The 23,180-nt window shown below is 35.2% G+C and overlaps 4 protein-coding genes across 4 annotated transcripts; all 4 read left to right on the top strand.

Annotated features, from left to right (window-relative positions):
* LOC18590493 (protein O-glucosyltransferase 1) lies at positions 56–3,622 on the top strand. The gene is made up of 6 exons (XM_007016037.2): positions 56–544; positions 656–1,257; positions 1,882–2,071; positions 2,210–2,274; positions 2,684–2,894; positions 3,164–3,622. Exons 1-6 carry the CDS (start codon positions 437–439, stop codon positions 3,512–3,514), a joined length of 1,527 nt encoding a protein of 508 aa, XP_007016099.2. The 5' UTR covers positions 56–436; the 3' UTR covers positions 3,515–3,622.
* LOC18590491 (phosphoinositide phospholipase C 4) lies at positions 6,938–12,163 on the top strand. Its single transcript, XM_007016035.2, has 9 exons — positions 6,938–7,532; positions 8,049–8,245; positions 9,253–9,388; positions 9,472–9,711; positions 9,885–10,120; positions 10,253–10,370; positions 11,099–11,251; positions 11,329–11,415; positions 11,624–12,163. The coding sequence occupies exons 1-9, from the start codon at positions 7,218–7,220 to the stop codon at positions 11,915–11,917; spliced, it is 1,776 nt and encodes a 591-aa protein (XP_007016097.2). The 5' UTR covers positions 6,938–7,217; the 3' UTR covers positions 11,918–12,163.
* LOC18590489 (phosphoinositide phospholipase C 5) lies at positions 15,662–18,582 on the top strand. Its single transcript, XM_007016032.2, has 9 exons — positions 15,662–16,032; positions 16,139–16,335; positions 16,483–16,618; positions 16,712–16,945; positions 17,036–17,271; positions 17,370–17,487; positions 17,583–17,735; positions 17,840–17,926; positions 18,014–18,582. Exons 1-9 carry the CDS (start codon positions 15,709–15,711, stop codon positions 18,317–18,319), a joined length of 1,791 nt encoding a protein of 596 aa, XP_007016094.2. The 5' UTR covers positions 15,662–15,708; the 3' UTR covers positions 18,320–18,582.
* On the top strand, positions 18,905–22,888 carry LOC18590488 (phosphoinositide phospholipase C 1). The gene is made up of 9 exons (XM_007016031.2): positions 18,905–19,622; positions 19,909–20,105; positions 20,347–20,482; positions 20,574–20,813; positions 20,909–21,117; positions 21,458–21,575; positions 21,960–22,112; positions 22,227–22,313; positions 22,434–22,888. Exons 1-9 carry the CDS (start codon positions 19,314–19,316, stop codon positions 22,740–22,742), a joined length of 1,758 nt encoding a protein of 585 aa, XP_007016093.2. The 5' UTR covers positions 18,905–19,313; the 3' UTR covers positions 22,743–22,888.

Genomic DNA, 23,180 nt, shown 5'->3' with positions numbered 1-23,180 from the left:
TCGATAAATTCTTAGGTACCATAATAATAATCATCATGTACCCAGAAGATTGCCAGTTCTCGTTACTGATCACTTAATGCAATTGCCAAGAGAATTCTAGCTGGGTTTTTGGACCAAGGCCAATGCTGGGTTGAACCCAGATTTAGGAGTAAAACTCAAAGGGTAAAGGCCCAGGACTTGATGAAGTCGAAAGGAGGTGAACCCGCGTCCACTGTAGAGAAAAAAAAAAAACCAAACTCATCGCAACTCGCAAACCATGCGATACGGCGGCATCGGAGGAAGCAAGGAATTCCATCCACGTGGACGGTGGAGGTGGTAGAAAAGTGGAAGCCCCAAGACGACCATGCGAGAGACCATGAAGAAAAAAGGGAAATACTATTAAATTGTCAAAAAAAAAAAAGCAGAGAGAGATGATGCAGAAGCCAAAAAATCAAGCATGGGTTGTCCACACCCTCGAATCCACCACCCTCGCTCTACTTCCTATCTCTTCTACTCTGTCGTCGCTCTTTCTTTCCTCTCCCTCGCCGCCCTCCTCATCTACAAGGTCCTTTGTTTTATCTTTTACGAATACCATTTTGTTTTGATGTAAAACGTGGTAATGAAAAGAGAAATGTTGTAACGGTTTTGTTTCTTTTGGGGGAATTCTATGGAATAGGTGGATGATTTTGCTTCACAAACGAAAACAGTTGCGGGACACAATTTAGAGCCAACGCCATGGCACATTTTCCCGGCAAAAAAATTCACAGGAGAAACCCGACAAGCCCGCGCTTACAAAATCATCCAATGCTCCTATCTCACTTGTCGCCACGCCACCAACGACGCCGCTCGACTCTCGGAGGAGCAGAAGAAGCAACGCCGCCGTTTCATGTCCTCTCAAGTTTCTGAAAAATGCCCAAACTTTTTCAAGTTCATTTACCGTGATCTTGAACCATGGGCCAAAACCCGAATATCAATTAACCACACAATGCAGGCCAAGCAACACGCTGCTCTTCGGGTTGTAATCGTTGAGGGAAGATTGTATGTTGATTTATATTATGCTTGTGTACAGAGTAGATTGATGTTTACAATATGGGGATTGTTACAGCTTCTGAAAAGGTACCCTGGGATGGTTCCTGATGTGGATATGATGTTTGATTGCATGGACAAGCCTACTATTGATAGAATCGAACATGGGTCTTTTCCGTTGCCCCTGTTCCGGTATTGTACGACTGAGTCTCACTTTGACATCCCTTTTCCTGACTGGTCTTTTTGGGGTTGGTAAGAATCATTGAATCACAAATTATTTTGTGAGATTGTAAATTGTCTACATTCGCTACAAGATCGTGTCCACAATCAATGTTAGAGACTTAGAGTTGGAAAAAGTTGACTATATGAGTAACTCCAAACCTGAATTTACGAAACCCAAATTGCAGCAAACCTGATATGACCTATATAACTTAACTTAGTGATAATTCTATATGGATAGAATGTTAAATTGAATAGACGATTTGAAGTATGAATTGTATGAAAATATCCAAGAGATGCTAATCTTAACAATATTGCATGCCTGTATGCATATGCAAGTTGATTAATTAATTGAATGTGCCTGGTTATAGTTGTTTCATTGATAATGCCATCCATATGATTCGTGTTAAATCACTCGTTTGATTTGAATGTCAAGCTAAGTGCTTTATTTAAAGTTTTCTCTAGTTATGTAAATCCTTTATATATGTATTTTGGACACCTATGTCTTTGCAAATGGCATTGTTTTTATCTATCTGGGAATTTCTATTAGCCTCAGCTACAGATGACGATATAAGAGATGTGGTTTACAATTAGTATGAGTGTTGGTTATGATTTGAGTTCTTTTACATGTCTTTAAGGTAAATGACTTGTCTACAGGCCAGAGACAAATATACAGCCCTGGGATGAGCAATTCAAAGATATTAAACAGGGTTCACAAGCTGAAAATTGGACAAGGAAGTTGCCCTGGGCATTTTGGAAAGGAAATCCAGATGTCGAATCTCCAATTCGCCAGGAGCTTATGCAGTGCAATCACTCTAGGCAGTGGGGTGCACAAATTATTCGTCAGGTTGGGTTGAAATTACAATGTGAATGCTTGAATTTCTATTGTAGACATGATAGGTCGAACGGCCAAAATTATGTGCTTTAAGTGCAATAATGACAAAATAAGTTATTTGATAATGTTGCTTTTTATTGTGCATTGCAGAACTGGGCAGAAGAAGCAAAGGGTGGATTTGCGCAGTCCAAACTATCCAATCAGTGTAAGCATCGGTGAGAATCTTTTTCGTGTGATCTTACCTGCAGAGCAGATGTCTCAGTTGTTCTCTTTTTATTGTGTCTCATATAGTAGCACATCAATTTTAAAGTTTACAAAGTTAGATTTGTAGTCCTAGCATTTGCAGTTTGCAATTTCGATTTGAAGTACTACTGCACCCCCCCCCCCCCCCCCCCAAACTTTTCTCTTTTTTTTCTGTCATTGAGTGAAACTTTGTCAGACTTTGTAACTTGATAATTCTATCCACTTGAATTGCATTCCCTTTCTGGGGTTAATTTGAATGAGGGCTGCATCTGTTAATGGAGTTTAGGAACGTTAGTGCTGAGGCTCAAAAGTGCATCATTCAGTGTTTGAACTTAAATGTAATGTACTGACGTTATATTTTTTTTACCCTTTTTTCTGCAGTTATAAAATCTATGCTGAAGGCTATGCTTGGTCTGTAAGCTTAAAATATATCCTATCTTGTGGTTCTCTTGCTCTATTAATTTCCCCAAAATATGAAGATATCTTCACTCGTGGTCTCATTCCTAAGTTGAACTACTGGCCTGTCTCTCCTGTTGATTTATGTCACTCCATAAAGTTTGCTGTTGATTGGGGTAATACAAACCCATCAGAGGTATGATCTTTAGGCCCACAAAATGGCAAGAAGCAAGAACTGATATTAGTCATGCTGCAGTAATTTTAATTCTCATTTGTTGGATTAGCTGAATCTAGATTTCTGGCTTCCGAGTCTACACATAACATTAATATCAATACTAAGAGTAAAAATCTATGAGTATAATAAATAGTCAATAGCAATCAATTGTCAATGACCTTATTACCTTTTTGCAAGAAGAAGCTTGTTATTGTGCCTTTTCTTTCTTTCTGATAAATTTGGGTAAACAGGCTGAGGCAATTGGAAAAAGAGGGCAACAACTCATGGAAAGTTTAAGCATGGATCAGGTCTACGATTACATGTTTCACCTCATCTCAGAATACTCAAAGCTGCAAGACTTCAAGCCTGTCCCACCATCATCGGCTCAGGAAGTGTGCGAGGAATCCCTACTTTGCTTGGCAGAACCAAAGCAGAAGGAATACCTTAAAAGAGCCGCTGCTGTCGGTTCACCAACACCTCCATGCAGCCTCGCCAAGCCTCCCAATAGTAATTTTTTCAACATTTTAACTGAACATAAGAAGAAACTAATACAACATGTGAAAGATATGGAGATGCAAAATGCACTGAGACATATGATCTAGACTAGAATATGTATGTAGTTGCCACGTATACTGAAATTTTGTAGCTTTAGAGTCACTTGTAGATCTCTCCTTTTCTTATAAACACTATATAGAATCAGTTCACATACACTATATAGAATCAGTTCACTTAAGTAATTAACTTCTACCATAAGGCAAAGTAAATAGCTCCATATGCTGTTTACATGGCAACATTGACTATGAAGAAAAGCTATTTAAACATGGACGGTGGAATGGAATACATTGTCAACAAATGATTAGATGCATGACAATGACAATTTGCAGGGCGAGACAGACACAAATCGTCGTTTTCCCCATCATTTGTTTCTGCCACCGCATAACCTGACAGTTGTAACATGCTTCTAATTGTTCAGATATTCCCTTTGAGCAATGGCGAACATAAATTCGGACCGTGAGAGTGAGAGAAAAGTGGTAAACTGTTTCGGCCTTCACATTACATTTTCCAGTTGGTTCCTTTGTCTTGTAGTTTGTGGCCATCCATTTAATAATTGCCCTTGAATTCCCGAGAAAAACAATCTTTTTTTGAGATAATAAGTTTGAATGTGGTAAGGCCACCGCCGAAGTTCACATTCAACGATTGTGAATTGGCCCATTGCATTTAGAAACAAAGGGTAGCGTTAGCCATAACTTACAGCACCCCAGAGGTTTTTGATTTGACACTTGCAGTGCAGGTTTCGCTGGCAGTACAGTTGTAATTTCTAAACAATTTAATTAGTCAATTATCTTCTTTGTCATTAAGATACGAGGAAAGAAGATCTTGATCAAGTCAAAGTAAACTCCTCTTACGGACGAGAAGAAATAGAAAAAAAAAAAAAAAAAAAGGAAAAAGGTGTGGTGACTTCAGCCAACAATGAAAGGTAAACTAATAATACATGCATTTTGTTCTCGTAACTAATTTTTTTTAATCTTAATATTTTAAAAAACTTTAAAACTATTTTAAAAAAATTTAAATATATTTTTATTATTCTGTTTTATTCTATTCAATTAAATTTTTATATTTTTTAAATTAAATAAATTTTTAAAATTAATAATTGATTAATTATCATTAATTAAAATATTACTTTTTTTATATCACAGGAAATTGATTTGAAAGATAAAAATATAATGTGATCATATTATCATACCGTATTAATATATTATGTTATTATTTATTATAATATGTTAACATGTTTTATTATATAAAATAAAATAAAATAAGACGTTTTGATTAATAACAATTAATCAACGGTTAATCATAAAACCTATGTGACTCAAAATAAAAATATACAAACTTGATTAAACATAATAAAAAAAATAAAAATTTATTTAATTTTTTATACATATATTATACATGTTTGTATTACAATATTTTGTTCCATACATACAAATAGCCTTGTCGTAAAATTAAAAGAAAAAAACCATTCACAGATTTATAATTATTGTACAAGAGATAAATATTAAAATATTTGTAAAATAACAATTTAATTGAGGTCTTTTTTAAAGAAATTAATCACAGCATAGTCTTCACTATTTATTTTTAATTGAAAAAAATGAGATTCAAAGTTTATTTTTTAAATAAAAATTATACATCAATCAATAAATTAAATATTTAAATATAATCATCAATATTTTTAAATTATAATAAAAAAAAATTCATCTCACCGCGTCCACGTGACGGTATAAATACAAAATCAATTGGTGGCCTTTATTTATTTCAAACCTTTATCAACGCGTACCTTTGGTTTTTTTTAACCTTTCACTCAACAATCAATCCCTCCATGTTTAACTCATGCCTACCTAACTTTTTTACACTTATTTTATTCATTCAATGGGACCTACCATAATCATGTCCATAGATGCTTTCAGCTGTATTAATTAATTTCTTTTTTCGCAAATCCCACAGCCCAATTTAATAAGAAACGATAACCCACTAAGCAATTATTGTCTCAATTCTTTTTTTTTTTTAAGTAGAATTATTGTGATTTATATTTTTTTATTATTAATGAATATACAGATTTTAAATTGCATAATAAAGGGTAATAAATTCTATATTTGATTGGATTCATCTGGCAGGGCATCAAAAATTTTGGCAGTGTTTGAAAATTGAAGCATAAGTAAAGAGCAAGCCCGACCAAATAATGGTGATGGAGTAATAATGTAACATCATTTTATTGACACAGGGTGCGTTTTAGACCCCACCAATCGGAACCATCCCCTTCTTTCAATTCCTTGAACTAACTTTACACCAAAAAATACGCCTTTATCAAGGGGGAAAAATGGATAAAATAAAATTAATATTAGTATATTTTTATTCCAATTTTTTTAATTTTCATTTAGAATAAGAATGAAATTTTGTTAATATTTTTTCGATTATTGATTTATTTTTCGTATTAAATGAGAGTGTGATGGTACTAGGATTAATGCATCAAATTTTATTTAAATTTCACAGTTAAATGTGTTTACGAAAGTTATATTAAAATGAAAGTTTTTTTTAATTAAAAGAAATAGATTTAAATTTTATTTTTTAAAATAAAAAATCATATATCAATCAATTGAAAAATGTTCATGTACCTAATATTAAAATGAGAGTTTAATATTTAATTAATTAATTAATAATTCAAAATATTTAATTTTTTTAAGAAAATCTGATTGAAATCTTTTGAAAATTATAAACTAAGTTCGAAAAGAGAAATGTGTATTTCACTCTTTACTCCTTTATCCTAATCATGTTTTCATTTTATTTTTTTGAATTTCAATGTCATACACGCAATAAATCCTATAAAAAACAAGTAAATTCAAGTAGTAATGTTGTCTAAACTGAAGAGTTATTTCCGAAATAAGAGTAAATTTTTATTTTCAAAGGAAAGTACTTTTTAAAAATTATCTTTTATTATCCAAGAATGTATTATTTAAAAAAAATAGACTCAATCCTTGCAATTAAGCAATCGCCATGCGCTAACGAAGGCTGAAAACCCAGGTAGGAAGGGATCGGCCAGAGATGGAAAGCCAGAGCTACTTGCGGTCATTGTCATGGAAGCATTGAGATTATACCCACGTAAAGCCATGGAGAAAGCGGATTTCCACGTTTCAGCAAGCATCTGCCGGCTTGTTAACCTTTGGAAGTAGATAATGGGAGACCCCAACATTTGGGAAAACGAAAGGCCTTTGGGTTCAAGGGTTGGGGTTGTGCTAATTACAAAATTATTAAGAATTTTTATTTTACTATGAATTTAAAACTAGGAAAATAGGGAAAAATAAAGGTTTAATTTCTTATTTGGTGGACTCTTCTGATTCAAATGTGAACAAGGTGATTACTTAATTTGTGTCACCAACAGCTGTTCCTAATGCTTAACGCCTTTCATCTTTTCATTTTGCACTATCTAATAACAAAGAAGACATTTTCTTTTCGTCAGTGGGAAACAAAAGAGTAGGCTTTAGAGCTGCAGGGCAGGGAAGCTATTAGATAAAAATAAAATCTTGACCAAAAGCTGGACATCAACCGAGTGAAAGCTCTGCTCCATTCTCATCAGATACTTCCAATATAAAAATACGGAAACAAACAAACGATACTAAACAAAACCCACTTAAGCCTTTCAATAATACAATCTTATATCCCTATATATAGCCCCCCAGAAAACCAGAGACCCTTGAAGCCGTCTCTCCCAATAACTTCTTTCATTCTTGATCAGAAAAACAGAGTTCATTGATGGGGAGTTATAGGATGTGTGTCTGCTTTACTAGGAAGTTCAAAGTCACCGAGGCAGCACCGCCAACGGACGTTAAAGATGCATTCAGTAAGTATGCTGAAGGTGGGCTCCACATGACGGCGGAGCAGCTGCATAGGTTCTTGATAGATGTGCAGGGGCAAGGCGGCGCAACGGTGGAGGAAGCAGAGGTGATTGTGCAGCAGGTGCTCCAAAAACGACATCATATGGCTAAGTTCAGGAAACACGCTCTAACTCTTGACGATTTCCATCATTTCTTGTTTTCTGCAGATCTAAATCCGCCTATTGGTGATCAGGTGCTTTGTTTTCTTTTTCCTTCTTCTTTTTGATCATTTCCGTTTTTACTCTGTTTCTACATGTTCTGTTTCTTTTGAGGTTCTTAAACTCTTATCGTTGATAGAATTTTATTAATTGTGGACTTTCCCCTTTTTTGGTATGTTAAAGATTGGATTTTTGACGCTGGTGGAGGTTGATTTTGACACTTTTGATGTACTTCAAAAGTTGGCTTTGTTCTTTCTTTGTTTGGGCAGCAAATGGACTGCTCATAAAAACTATCAAAATTCGTCTTTGATGTTTGTTGGTTGAACAAGTTGTTCTCTTTACGCATATTGATGAGGCTTTTCAAATTTTGATCCAATATATAGTAAAAGTTTACAATTTTTCAGAGAATATTGAGGAATGTTCTTTATCTAATCTTTTTTCTTGTTGCTTGATTAATGCCATTGTACTCAAATCACAATCCAAAACTTGCTAGCAAATTTTTTGTGGATTGTGGGGCCATTTTTGACATCTAATGGAATCTTTAAATTCAGGTCCACCATGACATGAGAGCTCCTTTGTCCCATTATTTCATATACACTGGCCACAATTCATATTTGACTGGGAATCAGCTCAGCAGTGACTGTAGCGATGTCCCAATCATAAAGGCACTGAAGAGAGGTGTGAGGGTAGTGGAGCTTGATATATGGCCAAATTCCACAAAAGATGATGTGCATGTTCTGCATGGAAGGTAAAATATTTCTAATTTCCTTGTTGTTTGGATTGTGATGTAGAACTGCACTCATCATGTTTTCAATGTGGGAATGTCTTTGTAGAACTATGTCGATTTTCTTTCTCTAGATAGCGACTTAAGATGGTAATAGGAACAACTTAGAAATCATTCATTTATGGGGGAAAATGTATGCCTTTCTAGCATTGATTAGTTGGCATGGTTTGATTTATAATTGAGCTTTTTACAAATGCAATGTTACTTTTGATAACTTAGTATTTTTATTTACTTAGTTCAATGAGGAGCTCAGTAGCTCCTGTTTCTGTTGATCCCCATATCTTAAAGAAGTTGACCATTTCTTCTACTCTGTCGGTCAGTCAGATATCCATTTCCTCTGCATGAGAAGTCCATGATTTGTAAAGTATTTTAGGAGACCAAGTCCATCAAGCAATGAGGTAGTTTTGAGAGATCTTCGTGGTTGACTTGTAGCCAAATTAGGCTTCTTTTCCTTGGAGGAAGTAATTAAGGTGGATGTTTAAATTTTGTTTCTTTAGATAAACTCATTGTTAACAGCTCCTGAATACAAGATAAATGGTAGAGGCAACTAACCTGATTGTCTCTACCCTACAGGTCATACTTAGAAGCTTAATTTTAGACGTTATAACTATTAAGCGTGCTGATCTTATGTCTTTGTGTGTGTTCATCAATGAATCAATCCCTATTTAGATCCATGTTCAGGAAGCTTTAACTTGGCTACCTTTAAACCTTGAAACTTTTATTGAATTGGGAGTAAAAGAAAGAAAGAATGTCTATTTGTAGATATTGATCCACGTTTGAGTATCTATTTAATATCAAAGTGGAAAAAATCATTGAGTAGAGGAGAGGCAAGGAATTGGCATTTATTCCGTCTTTGTCTGCAGCCCTTCTCATTTGATTTTTACTTACATCATGAGTCAGCTCTATTGTTTTTATTTTTGTTTTGTTTCTGCTTCCTGAACATTCTTTGAATTGTCTGTTTATGAATATAGGACTTTGACAACTCCTGTTGAACTCATTAAATGTTTGAAATCTATTAAAGAACATGCTTTTAGTGCATCCCCGTATCCAGTTGTAATTACTCTTGAAGATCACCTGACTTCAGATCTTCAGGCAAAAGTTGCTCAGGTACTTTATGAAATTCTGTATCTTTCAGTTGACAATTGTGCTTGCAACCACCTTTGACTGATGTGAAAATAATTTCATGGTAGATGGTTACTCAAACATTTGGACAAATGTTGTTTTGTCCTGAATCTGAATGTTTAAAAGAATTCCCTACACCAGAGGATCTGAAGTATCGGATCATTATTTCAACCAAACCTCCCAAAGAGTACCTTGAAGCTCAGCGTAACAAGGGCAAAATGAATAATTCACAGAAGGGGAAGGATTCTGATGATGATGTTTGGGGAAAAGAACCAGGAGAGCGTACGGCTGATCAAGAAGATGAGAAGGTGTGTTTGGAAATGAATTGAATTACATATTGGTTTTGTTTAACCTTAATATGTACCTTTTATTAACGATGATGAGGAATCCTTTAAAGGTGCATCTAGATATCTGCACCATCTTCCAAAGACTTATGTATCTTTTTTGGTAGTCACACTGAAGTTTCCTCTATCTTTTGCAGACTGATAGTGATGCAAGTGAGAACAATCAGGATGATGAAGACACAGATGCGTTTGAACCTGATTTACACTCTTCAGAAGCACCTGTCTACAAGCGCCTTATTGCCATTCATGCTGGCAAACCCAAGGGTGGGTTGAAGGCAGCTCTTAAAGTTGAACTTGATAAAGTTAGGCGCCTTAGTCTGAGTGAACAAGCACTTGAAAAGGCTACAATGTCTCATGGGACGGACGTTGTGAGGTAATTATTTGTATTAGTTTCTAATCACACATTCCTGGGATGATGTGCTGCATATGTAAAATCTGATTGATTTTTCTGCTGTAACTTTTTTGGAATTCCCATTTTTCTAATCCTCAATATCATTGTTTTTAGATTTACCCAGAAGAATTTCCTGAGAATATATCCTAAGGGTACTCGCTTTAACTCCTCCAACTACAAGCCACTGATTGGTTGGATGCACGGAGCGCAAATGGTTGCCTTTAACATGCAGGTTTTTTTTCTTTAGTAATTTCAGTTGCCTTTATCATAGTATTTAAATGCTCTACACTGAAATTAATGCCTCCGAATCTTGCCTCAAGTTGCTGGATTAGTTTAGAACATCGTTTCTAGATTTGTGTTATAGTTCATAAACTTCAGGCTGAAGGTAAGTAAGCTACTAGTATTTCACTGAAGTAAGTCCCTCAGTGACATAACTGAGTGTATGTATTTGGTCTCATTCATAATAGAAAATTAGATGTTAAAAGAGAATAGGGAGGAGACCTTTTTATTTTATTTTATTTTTTTTTGGGGGGGGGGGGGGGGGGTGGAACAGTGGATGGAGGGATGATATCGCAATATCTTCATCAGCTCATCTCAAATGGCATTATTTTCCTTCCCCTTAGGAATGAGGTGAAGGATGTGGTCACAGGTGATAAGATAGTAGCTTGTGGGGATAGAAGGGTTTAACCTATGTATGCGTTTCATTTAGGATTTAGTTATGCATGTGTTTATAGAGACTAAAAGAAAAACATACCTGCCTGAAGGTATTTTTTAGCATTCAGTCACCAAAGTGAGCACATTGAATTAGATCATGCTATAAATACTAAGAGCATTTTTGTTCAATGCTATTTTTCCTTCTCAATTTGAATGCAAAATACGTTGTTGTGACCATAATTTGAATGACATGGTTTGGTAGTGCACTTTATGCATCCAACCAACAGGGTTCTGGTCTAATTGCAGGGATATGGTAGATCTCTTTGGCTGATGCATGGGATGTTTAGATCTAATGGAGGCTGCGGTTATGTGAAAAAGCCTGAGTTTCTTATGAATGTGGATCCAGATGGTCAAGTGTTTGATCCTAAAGCTAAGTTACCTGTGAAGAAAACTTTAAAGGTGAGCATTATGCAACATTAACAGATTCTCATCCTTCTTGGCATCCTTTACTGAATCCTTTGTTGTCTACTTGACAGGTGAAAGTCTATATGGGAGATGGGTGGCACTTAGATTTTAAACAAACACACTTTGACTCGTATTCTCCACCTGACTTCTATACCAGGGTAAGCTGATTTGCACCCATAGACCGAGATATTAATTGTTTGTATTTTCATGTATTTGAACTTCTGAGTAATCTAGACCTTGTTTATTTCAAATCAAGTTCTAATATATTTCACATTTTGAATTTTAAAGCCAAACTTCTAGTGAACTGACCAACAACAAAGTAGTTTAATGACCCTGCTACATATTAACTCTGAATTTTTAATGCAGGTTGGCATAGCAGGAGTGCCAGATGATGAAATAATGAAGAAAACGAAGAAGAAAGAAGACGACTGGACACCTGTTTGGGATGAAGAATTTACATTTCCATTGACTGTTCCTGAATTGGCTTTGCTCCGAGTTGAGGTCCACGAATATGACATGTCTGAGAAGGATGATTTTGCAGGTCAAACTTGTTTGCCAGTCTCTGAATTGAAACCAGGGATTCGGGCAGTTCCTCTGTTTGATCGCAAGGGAGAGAAGTTAAACTCTGTAAGACTTCTCATGCGATTTGAGTTCGTCTGAGACTATGAAGAGATGTTTTGACTGGTGTATTTAGTCTTGTTGAGGTTTCACTATCAGATGTCCATTCTATTCCTGTAACATAATCTTTTGCTTTACAGTTATTCTCTGTGCATTATTTATTCTGTTTTGCGGTATAGTTATGATCTTAATTTTTTGTTTAACAGTATTTCAGAACAATGTTCCACATACATATACAGGTCAAGTTATTTCCCTGTGCCCCCTTTGGTGCACACCAGCTTCATTACAGTATCTACTTCACCAATTTATCTTCAACCATGATTGTCCATGCTTAAGTTCCCACCTAACTGTGATTTCAGTTTTGAAGTTATGATTAATTATCCATAACAATATTATTTGCCTCTCAAGTACCAAATAGCTGGCTCCAGCCGCCAATGCTATAATAAACACTTGTTCTTATTACAAAAGGTTATCCGAACCTGTTGAAATCTCACATCAACGGGATAGCTTTTGGCAAGTACAACTAGCCTGTTGGGAAGAATGATATGAAGTCCTGTAAAGTCAATGTTGTCTTGCCACTTTGGTTTCGAAGATAAAGCTGGGTTTTGGTGGAATCCAAATGACCCAAACTCCAAACCTGGATGCCAGTCACTTTCACTGGGGTTGTTAAGATAGGATATTTCTTGCTCCTTTCATCTTAACTTTTTAGATTTAATGTCCCAAATTCCAATAACATGATAGCTGTTTACCAAAGATCAGAACTCTTTTCATATTTTTCCTTGTAAAATATACCTACATCCATAAAACTAACAACCAAATACATATAGATTGACTGAACCATCTTTTAACAACTAAAAAGCCTCTTTATTGGTACAATGGATCATTTTAGCTTAAAACAAATTAACCCATTTTCACTTATAAACAGACTTACTAATTTGAGTCTTCAATCTCAAATATTCAAGTTACCTTCATGGTTTTAACTTAATAAATATAAAGCTAATAAGCATTCTGGATTATCAGTATGAACTTCTAAATACAAAGGTTAACCTTACAAATTGCAGCCTTTAATGAAGATAGGGTCAGAATTTACCACAACAAATACTACTATGCTGTTATCAAACCAATTACTTGGGCAGAGAACACTTCCCAATGTCATGAAGAAGCTTTAAAACAAACTAAAAGGCAAGTCAGTCCAGACCAACAATTAAAAAAACAGAAAGAACTAAAATGTGTAAAAGAAAGAAATGGAAGCTGGTCAATGTAGCGGGTCATGATAAAGATGACTAATTATTATTATTTTACTTTACTAAGAATATTAAATTACTGAGAAATTGACTGGCTGGTTTATGTGTAGAGCAGCGTTATTCACGTGCAAATGGGTCCATCTCCTCTCCGCTCCACCTGCCCTTCTGCGACTGCCATTAATTCCTCTACGCTTTGCTATGCTCATGCTGCTGATGTCATTACCCCAAACCCAAAAGCTGATTGCAGGAAAGAAAAAAAAAAAAGAAACATTTCGAGAAAAATTGATTGATTCAATAATTAGAAGTAATCAATGTTACATTAGCCAAGGTCGGGATGGGATGGATATAAAACATCCCCTTCAATCACAATTCATGTCCGAATTAATAATAATTATTTAAATTTTTTTAATTTTAAGTAAATTTTTTAATAAAATTTTAATTTTTTATTTTACATTACTTCCGAATACCTTTCACTTACAGAGTTAAACCAATTTCTTTTGATTTTTTTTTTTAATTTCATAAATTTTGTCATTTCTTTTCTTATAATTCAAATTGGTCTCAAATTTTAACTATGATAATATCTTTGGAACCACAGGCATTTCATTTTGAACTGCAATAATATCTAATAAAAAATGGTATTTTTATGCATTCAATCTTTATTGATGTCTATGCATAATAAGAATGGTAATGCTAATAGTTATCATTTTTGAGAAACTTAAGCTGATTTGTTAGTAGTACTTTTTTATATAATATTTAAAAAAAGTCTTAAACTATTTAAAAAAATTTAAATAAATCTTCATTTTTTTATTGTAATCAATCAAGCCTTTATATCTTTATTTTAAACCAAATAAACTCATATACTTTTATTTTGAGTAAAATAAGTCTTTACAACTAATGGTTGACTTAATCAAAATATCACTTATAATTTATGTTACGTGGCTTTAACTTGACATATTGATATATCCTAATCAATGATAACGTGACATGTTGACATATCATAATTGATGACAATGTAACATGATGACATAGTTATGTGACATTTTCACATTTCGTATCAGCATCATATCATTATCATATGAGTATAAAATGACAAGTAGCATTTTAATTAAAGACAATTAGTTAACTATTAGTTATAGAAGCTTAATTAATTCAAAAAAAAAATATAGAGACTCCATTGAATATAATAAAAAAATAAAAAGATATTTGAATTTTCTTAAATAGTTCAAAATTTTTTTTAAACATTATGCTTTTTTTTTAAATGTATTTGTAGAGTGTAGATGTATTTCTTGAGAGAAGAAAGAAACCAAAAAAATAAGAGTAACAATTTTGCCACTAATGGTACACTTCCTAAAACTATTAACTATCGCAAAAACATTCTCTTGACCACTTTCATATTCAAATAGAAATCTTCTATCCCACTTGATATTGTGCATTTTTTTACTATCGATTAAAAATCTTAACTCTTAAACCCTAAATCGTAAACCTTACACATACTTTTATGCTATCAACTAAAAACCTTAACTATTAAGGCTTTTAAATCTTAAACCCTAAATTCCAAACAGTAAACCTTACACTTTAATATGACACTTTTATGTTATCAACTAAAAACCCTAATTCCTAAGTCTTTTAAATCTTAAATCTTAAACTTTATATTTTATTATGAGAAATTTATGGAACATTTAATGTAAAATTATGAAAAAAATATTAAAACGAGACACCAAATGAATAAGAGAATTTATATTCTTCAGACTTAGTCATGGTATATCTATATGTCATTTTGAATGCTATTCACCTTAACATGCAAAAAAAAAAAAAAATCAATTGTTGGGTCAATTCTGATCCCACACATACAAATACAAGGGAAAGCCCCCCTCATAAGGCTTAGTTTGGTTTTGTAATTTAAAAAATTAGTATAAATATTGAATTAAAGATATTATCCATTCTATTTTTTAAAAAAGAGTTATTGATTTTGGATTCGATCCTGACGAGTAATGCAACATTTTGGAATTGATTCCTTTATGGGGTCTTTCAAAATTCATTCGAAAGGGAAAGAGGATTCTCTCTTACTGTGTGAAAATGTGAAAAATTAAATAAAATAAACCAACAAGCCTCTGTTGACAAGCTTTTTCTGAGAAAAAGATAAACAAATAAAAAGCAGATGCAAACTACCAAATGTAAAAGGAGAGCTTGACTGAAAACACAGAAAGAACCGACCACTTAAAGGACTAATTTATACATCCACGACTATCACAGATGATTCTTGCTTCTAAACAAGTACAACAACATTTATCAAAGATATTTGCTTCCCATTTTTTTTTCCCTATGATGTTTGCATGTGACAATAAAATCCACTTTCCAGGAATGACTTATGGCAGTAAAACAAACAAGGCGGGAATTTGTTGAATAAATCTGATATATAAAGAGGGTTGGAGATATCACCTGACAAAATCATCAGCAATCAACTATATTCCGAGAAAGTTTGAAAGAAAAGAAAAGAAAAAGATATACAGCACTCCTTACTCTTTAGCACTTGAAAGTTTTAGTTTGATCTGTGACCCTGTGAGGGAAGGTTTCTCGAGGCTATTTTTGATGGGGTACATTGGAAATTATAGCTTGTGCATTTGTTTCCCTAAGAAATTCGGGACCACTGAGGCAGGGCCGCCAGTGGATGTGAAGGAGGTGTTCATGGAGTACGCGGGAGGGGGTACCTGCATGACGGTGGAGCAGCTGAGGCGGTTCTTGGTGGAGGTTCAAGGTGATGCTGAAGTTTCCATTGAAGATGCGGAGAGGATTGTGGAGGAAGTGCTTCAGAGGAGGCATTATAATGTAAAGTTCACAAAAAAGGCTTTAAGCCTTGAAGATTTTCATTTTTACTTATTCTCTGTGGATCTCAACCCTTCTCTCCTTAATCAGGTATAATCTGTTTGCTTCTCTCTTGGTGGCAAGTTATATATTTTTGTCTGGAGAGAAAAATCGAAATACATTTCAACGTTTAACATAGAATATATGGTACATTCAGGTTCATCAAGATATGACTGCTCCTCTCTCCCATTACTTCATTTATACTGGTCACAATTCATATTTGACTGGAAACCAAATCAGCAGTGATTGCAGCGATGTTCCAATCATAAAGGCACTAAAGAGAGGTTTAAGAGTGGTGGAGCTTGATTTATGGCCAAATTCTACAAAAGATAATGTGCTTGTTCTTCATGGATGGTATGTGCATATTTTGTCCGAAGTCCAAAAAAAAAAAATTCTCAACAGAATTTACTTAATTAAAGAAAGCTCGATAGGTTCTTGTAATTTCCCAGTTTTTCTTTTCTGTTGATGAATTTCGATTATATGTGCGTTTATGAATTGCAGGACCTTGACAACTCCTGTGGAGCTGATTAAATGTTTGAAATCCATTAAAGAGCATGCTTTTTCTGCTTCTCCGTACCCTGTAATAATTACTTTTGAAGACCACCTTACCCCAGATCTTCAAGCTAAAGTAGCTCAGGTTTGTTGTCAATCTTCTTCAATACCACCACTCTTTCCTGGAATTATACATTTCTAATGCTTCTATACCTATTTTTGTTGTTTTTGTCCATAGATGGTCACGCAAACATTTGGAAACATGTTGTTTTATCCTGATTCTGATTGTGTGAGAGAATTCCCTTCCCCGGAAGAACTGAGATATCGAATTATCATATCAACTAAACCTCCAAAGGAATACCTTGAAGATAAAAGCTTATCAAGCAGAAGAAGTAACTCAGTCAAAGAAAAAGATTCTGATGAAGATGTATGGGGGAGAATGTCACCAGACCTCACAAATGATGATGAGAAGGTCAGCTGTAAAAAAAAAAAACAACTTATTCTGCTTTTCTTATTTCTGCTATTTTAGGGTTTAAAAATGGCTTGGCCTGTTCTACTGCAGAGTGACTGTGATACAAGTGAACATAGTCTATGCGATGGTGACAATGAAGCCTGTGATCGTCTATTGCGCCCATTAGGAGCACCAGCGTACAAGAACCTAATTTCCATTCCAGCTGGAAAGCCTAAGGGAAAGCTAAGAGAGAAGCTAAAAGTTGAGCTAGATAAAGTTAGACGCCTAAGTTTAAGTGAACAAAAATTTGAAAAGGCTACTATCTCCCATGGAACAGAAGTTGTAAGGTACACAGCAAGTTCGATAACTTTAATATTTTAAATAAGAAAATTGTTCGAAGTTTATTTAATGACTGAACCTAATGCTTGAAGATTGTTGTATATAGGTTCACTCAAAGGAACATTTTGAGGATATATCCAAGGGGTACTCGGGTTAACTCCTCAAACTACAATCCCCTAATTGGTTGGATGCATGGGGCTCAAATGGTTGCATTAAATATGCAGGTTTGGTTTCTAATTTTCTGCTTCCTTTTTCAATATCCAAAAACGTTTTCTGAAAATTTGGGTCTAATAATAACATGTTTATGGTCTGATTGCAGGGATATGGAAAATCTCTATGGTTGATGCATGGGATGTTTAGATCCAACGGAGGGTGTGGCTATGTGAAAAAGCCAGAATTTCTGATGAACGTGGGTCCAAATGATCAGGTTTTTGATCCTAAAGCAAAGCCGCCAGTGAAGAAAATCTTAAAAGTGAGTGTGGAGTTCAATTTTATTTTATTTTATTTTTAAAAAAAATTGATTCCCCTCCATAGTGGTCATCTTTTGTCTAATTGCCTTCCCATGTTATTCAACAGGTGAAAGTATACATGGGAGATGGATGGCATTTAGATTTTAAACAAAGGCACCTCAATCATTGGTCTCCACCAGAATTCTACACCAGGGTTTGTTTCTTGCTTATGGTACATTTTAGCAATTTGAGTGGCAGAAACCAATCATCCAATTACTTACATGTCCAAGCTCCTGAGCAGGTTGGCATAGAAGGAGTACCAGCAGACAAGACAATGAGGAAAACAAAGAAAAGAAATGGCAACTGGACCCTGGTGTGGGATGAGGAATTCATATATCCATTGACAGTTCCTGAAATAGCTTTACTTCGTGTTGAAGTTCATGAATATAACATGTCAGAGAAAGACTATTTCGCCGGCCAGACTTGCCTGCCAGTGTCCGAGTTGAGACCAGGCATCAGGGCAGTGCCTCTCTTCAACCGCAAAGGAGAAAAGTTCACTTCACTTAGGCTTCTCATGCGCTTTGAGTTTGTCCAAGTAGATATTTAGTCTTAAACAAACTTTATCAGTACACTACTTCCCCGTAGTCGGGGAAGTTCATGCAAATGCAATAGATTTCACAGCACACTATATACCAATCCCCCCAAAAGAAAATCCATCAAATTTCATTTTTGTCTTCTGTGATTGTAATCAAATGTAAGGAATTTATAGTGCATTACCTTTCGCAAGTCATCTAACTTTGAAATTGTACAACATGATGATGTTTCACAATCCTGTGTCAAAATTGAAACTCCAAAGACTTGTATATCGACTCACAGCTGTCAACACGATGACTTAAGTCAATCTGAACTACTTATTTTAAACCAAGAACGCCTTAAATAATGTTTTCCCTTAGGCCCCAGGGGCCCAGCATCTGTTCTCTTGTCCAATCTTCAGAAAGCATCCGTAATAGTGATTGAACATTCGTACACATTACAATAATGGTAGTACTATATATTGTTATTGACCGTAAAGATTCCAGTCACTATGCTTTGTTTCTTTAATTTATATAATAAAGATTATGGCTGATCAATTCCAGCTCAATGATCCATAATCCATGGAATCTCCTGATATAAAACCTTGAGAAATTCTTTGCCTTGCCTGGCTAGAGAATAAAAAAAAAACTGGGTCTCAAGAACTTGGCTGGACTTTGCTGCCAAAAAGAGTGAAAGAAGCGGGGCCCATTTCATTCCTTGCTCTCCTTGACCCTTGATTTACCCCTTTTAAGCGAATGACAAGCAATCTCTTCCCTTGGTATCAAGTAAAAAAGTAGCAGCCTGTTAAACATTTCATTCCCAAAGAGCTGACAGAAAAAGGAATATGGATTGTTTCAGCTTCCTTACAGTCTTTGCATGAGCACATATTCTCACTTCATTTAAACGGCATTCCTGTTTTTCAATCTTCCTGAGTTGATATATGTACAAAAAAGAAAAAATTCAAGTACGGGGAGAGTGAAAGAAACATCATCACAGTTGAGAAATCAATCTTTGTCTGTGAAAGGGAGATGCTGAAGCAGAATTTCAAGGTCTGCCTGTGTTGGAGGAGAATATTCAAGACAAGGGTAGTTGAGCCACCTTTAGATGTTAAGAACGTGTTCTACCGTTACTCACCAGGTGGAATGATGACAATTGATGAACTGCTGAGGTTTCTGATTGAACATCAAGGAGAAAAGAATGCCACCAAGGACGATGCGCAGGCCATTTTTGATAGCCTCAAGCATCTCAACATCTTCCACAGAAGGGGCCTCCATTTAGAAGCCTTCTTTAGATATCTCCTTGGTGACCATAACCTTGTTCACCCTCCATCTCAAAAGGTAATTGGGGTTTTTCTCTTTAATATGATGAGAGGAATCAATATATATACATTCATGCGTTAGTTCATAATATAACTAGCAACCATATAATGCTTTGTTTCTTTTGATTTAATCAGTGATGAAATTGAAGTATTTAAACCCTCTATTCCCATAATTCCATTCCCCATTTTCCACTTCCTGGAATAATCATTGGATAATCTGTCATTGTTTTGATGAATTTAGTTTAGTATTCTGGAGAGATTCAGTCTGCCATTGTTAACTCAGTGGAAGATGTCTTTCAATTCAGGTGCACCATGACATGGATGCTCCATTGGCACATTATTTCTTATTCACGGGCCATAACTCCTACTTGACTGGGAATCAACTCAGCAGTCCCAGCAGTGTCGAACCGATTAAAGATGCTCTACTTAAAGGTGTAAGAGTAATCGAATTGGATCTGTGGCCAAATTCCAAGGGAACTGATGCGGAAGTTCGTCATGGCGGGTATGAAGCTAACATACTCTTTATCAATCCATTCTCTTTTCCTGTACAAGAAACCTCATTCTTACGAATTCAAGAAATTTGAAACGAAGTGATCCTGAAAGAATATTCACTTGCTAATATTATTTTTATGTTCTTCTATACACAATAACTAGCACTCGTAACATTACTTGTTCAGGAAGTTTACCGTTTTTATAAAGATGAGTAAAACTGTACAGAGTGATGAATTTCACTAAAACTGCAGGACTCTCACTCCTCCTGTGGACCTCCAAAAATGTTTGCAAGCAATTAAGGAGAATGCATTTACTAATTCAGAATATCCTGTTGTGATCACTTTTGAAGACCACTTGAATTCAAATCTTCAGATAAAAGTGGCTAAGGTGAGGTGAAAATGATGGTGGCAGTATGGAATCTTACCTTTTTTACTAAACTTGAAATGTGCTTTTAAACTTGAACATGATTTCTTTTTAGATGGTCAAAGAAACATTTGGAGAAATGCTCTACTGCACCAAATCAGAAAATTTAGAGGAATTTCCTTCACCAGAATTTCTGAAGAAAAAGGTACTGATTTCAACCAAACCCCCGAAGGAGTACCTTGAAGGCCAGACCATTGAGGAAAAAAAAAGGAAAAAATCAAAAAGCAGAGCAGGGGAAGACGTTTCAGAAAATGAGAGTGCAACTGCAAGAAATGAACGTCAAACTAGTAGACAGGTGCCTTAGAGTGAATATATATCATGCTCCGATGACCAAATGTTGAGAACAAAGAAAAATTGCTTACCTTGTTGTCATTTATCATTTGGTAGCAGAATCCACCAGATGAAGCAGAACATGTTCCGGATGAAGATGAGGAGAAGGCTGTGAATCAATACAGGGAACTAATTGCCATACATGCAGGGAAGCTGAAAGGTGGATTAGAAAACTGGCTGAGTGATGATCCTAAGAAAGTCAGACGGCTTAGCTTGAGTGAGCAGGAGCTTGAAAATGCTACTAAAACACATGGAACTAAAATTGTCAGGTATAGCTGCCTCTGTTTAGTTTCAGTAGATACTTCATTGTTCATAAATCAACAAGCCTGTAAAGCATGGCAGTTTTGCATGTTGAAATGGGTGCATTTTCATAACCCGAAATTTCAGTCTCCTTGATCAACATTTCAGATAAGATCACAAGAAATTTGTGCCCTGGCAATGCGAAAGATGTGTAGCTTAGCAAGTCATTATATAACATGATGTATACCTCAGATTAACCAACAGAAAGAGTGTACTGCCTGCATATGTTTAAACACTGATGATAAACATTGACATTTTCATATTTTCACACTCTTTTTAGTTGTCATATTTATTGAATTCTTTCTTTAGGTTCACTCAGCGGAATTTGCTTAGGGTGTATCCTAAGGGCACACGCCTTGACTCATCTAATTATAATCCTTTTGTTGGATGGATGCATGGAGCTCAAATGGTTGCATTTAATATGCAGGTAAGACCTTTTCAGGGCCTCTAAAATGGGCCAATATGTATGGCTTCAATCTTATTTCACAGATACTTCTGGTTTGACACTTATACTGGAAAAAGTTTACATCACGGCAAATAATATTGATCTTGATTCTTTCATCAGCCTCTTCTATGGAAGAATTACCTAGCCCCATGACCCATGTCACGGGATCTTTTTAAGGAAGTTTGCTTAACTTTTGCCTACAGACCTCCAAGGATGGTCAAATTTTCCTGGAGCACTTCTGTTGATTCTATGTTTAACTATAAGTTCTTGAACTCATAATCTAAATGCTTGTTGGAATAACTTCCATCCTCTACTCACTCAATTTTCATGTTTGAGCTATTCTTATTGTGGCTTCTCTTCTGACAGGGCTATGGAAAGCACCTCTGGGTAATGAAAGGAATGTTTAAAGCCAATGGTGGATGCGGCTATGTGAAAAAACCTGACTTTTTATTGCATAGGGGTCCAAATGATGAGGTTTTTAATCCTAATGAGGAATTGAGCGTCAAGACTGTTATGACGGTGGGTGAATTTAGCCCTACTCATAAGTGCATCATTTAGTTCCTTCACTAGAATCTAGATGTCAGTCTTTCATAGCTGGAATCTTTAAGATGTGTTTTTGTTCCATGTTTACAGGTGAAAGTTTTCCTAGGAGAAGGTTGGCATCAGGATTTCCACCACACAGCATTTGATCGCTATTCTCCACCGGACTTCTATGCAAGAGTGAGATGATTAAAATTCCATACGTAACTGAAATTCCTAATATGTTTCAAATGCAGTTCACTGTTGGGAAATAAACAGGACAAGTATGCAGTTTTTGATGACTAATTAATCTGTCTGCAGATTGGAATTGCTGGCATTCCAGCAGATCGATCTTTAAAGGAAACAGAAATAATTGAAGATGAATGGTTACCTGTATGGAACGAGGAGTTTGAATTCCTGTTACAAGTTCCTGAATTGGCTGTGCTTCGGATTGAAGTCCTTGAGTATGACACTACAGGGAGACCTGATTTTGGAGGCCAAACATGTTTGCCTGTATCAGAGTTAAGAACTGGGATCCGGACGGTTCCATTACATAACAAAAAGGGTGATAAGTACAAGCATGTCAGGCTTCTTTTAAGCATCAAATTTGGGCTACCTTATGATTTCTGACTACTGAGATTTGTTTAATATTTGTAATGATTATCATACACTGCAAACACTGCTCAATGACATTCCTCAATCTATTATGTATTTCCCTCATAAATCAACAGAGAAACCTCACAAGGTGCATATAGTCTTGGATTGAATCACCACCAGCTTGGTATCAATGTTCGATAAAAAAAAAAATTAAATAACAGCAAATAAAAGTTTAGTGGAGCTGAGTTGATTGCCAGTACCTAATCCAACTTCCATGACAAGTTAATTTGATCATCATACTTTCTTTTACTGCACAGCAGTTCATAGGATTGTGTTTGACATCTCAAACTATTGTTGAAATATGACTTGCATTGAAAACCACATCAGTGCATGCTATTAACCTTAGAATCATAGGTGATCATTTTGTATTAAGACAGCTAGATTCCTATCTTATTATAATAGCTATGCATC

Source organism: Theobroma cacao, chromosome 9, assembly GCF_000208745.1.
Source record: "Theobroma cacao cultivar B97-61/B2 chromosome 9, Criollo_cocoa_genome_V2, whole genome shotgun sequence".
In the NCBI taxonomy this organism is placed as follows: Eukaryota; Viridiplantae; Streptophyta; class Magnoliopsida; order Malvales; family Malvaceae; genus Theobroma; species Theobroma cacao.
This window is presented reverse-complemented; position numbering and strand designations above follow the sequence as displayed.

What these genes read in the sequence shown, in the direction of transcription:
- LOC18590493 (XM_007016037.2), top strand. Translation starts at nt 437, where the DNA reads ATGGGTTGTCCACACCCTCGAATCCACCACCCTCGCTCTACTTCCTAT. An exon ending in CCGCCCTCCTCATCTACAAG is followed by an intron (nt 545 to 655) that starts GTCCTTTGTTTT and finishes TCTATGGAATAG; the next exon opens with GTGGATGATTTTGCTTCACA. An exon ending in GTGCACAAATTATTCGTCAG is followed by an intron (nt 2,072 to 2,209) that starts GTTGGGTTGAAA and finishes TGTGCATTGCAG; the next exon opens with AACTGGGCAGAAGAAGCAAA.
- LOC18590491 (XM_007016035.2), top strand. Translation starts at nt 7,218, where the DNA reads ATGGGGAGTTATAGGATGTGTGTCTGCTTTACTAGGAAGTTCAAAGTC. An exon ending in CTGATCAAGAAGATGAGAAG is followed by an intron (nt 9,712 to 9,884) that starts GTGTGTTTGGAA and finishes TATCTTTTGCAG; the next exon opens with ACTGATAGTGATGCAAGTGA. An exon ending in CATGGGACGGACGTTGTGAG is followed by an intron (nt 10,121 to 10,252) that starts GTAATTATTTGT and finishes CATTGTTTTTAG; the next exon opens with ATTTACCCAGAAGAATTTCC.
- LOC18590489 (XM_007016032.2), top strand. Translation starts at nt 15,709, where the DNA reads ATGGGGTACATTGGAAATTATAGCTTGTGCATTTGTTTCCCTAAGAAA. An exon ending in ACCCTTCTCTCCTTAATCAG is followed by an intron (nt 16,033 to 16,138) that starts GTATAATCTGTT and finishes TGGTACATTCAG; the next exon opens with GTTCATCAAGATATGACTGC. An exon ending in CACCAGAATTCTACACCAGG is followed by an intron (nt 17,927 to 18,013) that starts GTTTGTTTCTTG and finishes GCTCCTGAGCAG; the next exon opens with GTTGGCATAGAAGGAGTACC.
- LOC18590488 (XM_007016031.2), top strand. Translation starts at nt 19,314, where the DNA reads ATGCTGAAGCAGAATTTCAAGGTCTGCCTGTGTTGGAGGAGAATATTC. An exon ending in TTCAGATAAAAGTGGCTAAG is followed by an intron (nt 20,483 to 20,573) that starts GTGAGGTGAAAA and finishes ATTTCTTTTTAG; the next exon opens with ATGGTCAAAGAAACATTTGG. An exon ending in TGGTTGCATTTAATATGCAG is followed by an intron (nt 21,576 to 21,959) that starts GTAAGACCTTTT and finishes CTCTTCTGACAG; the next exon opens with GGCTATGGAAAGCACCTCTG.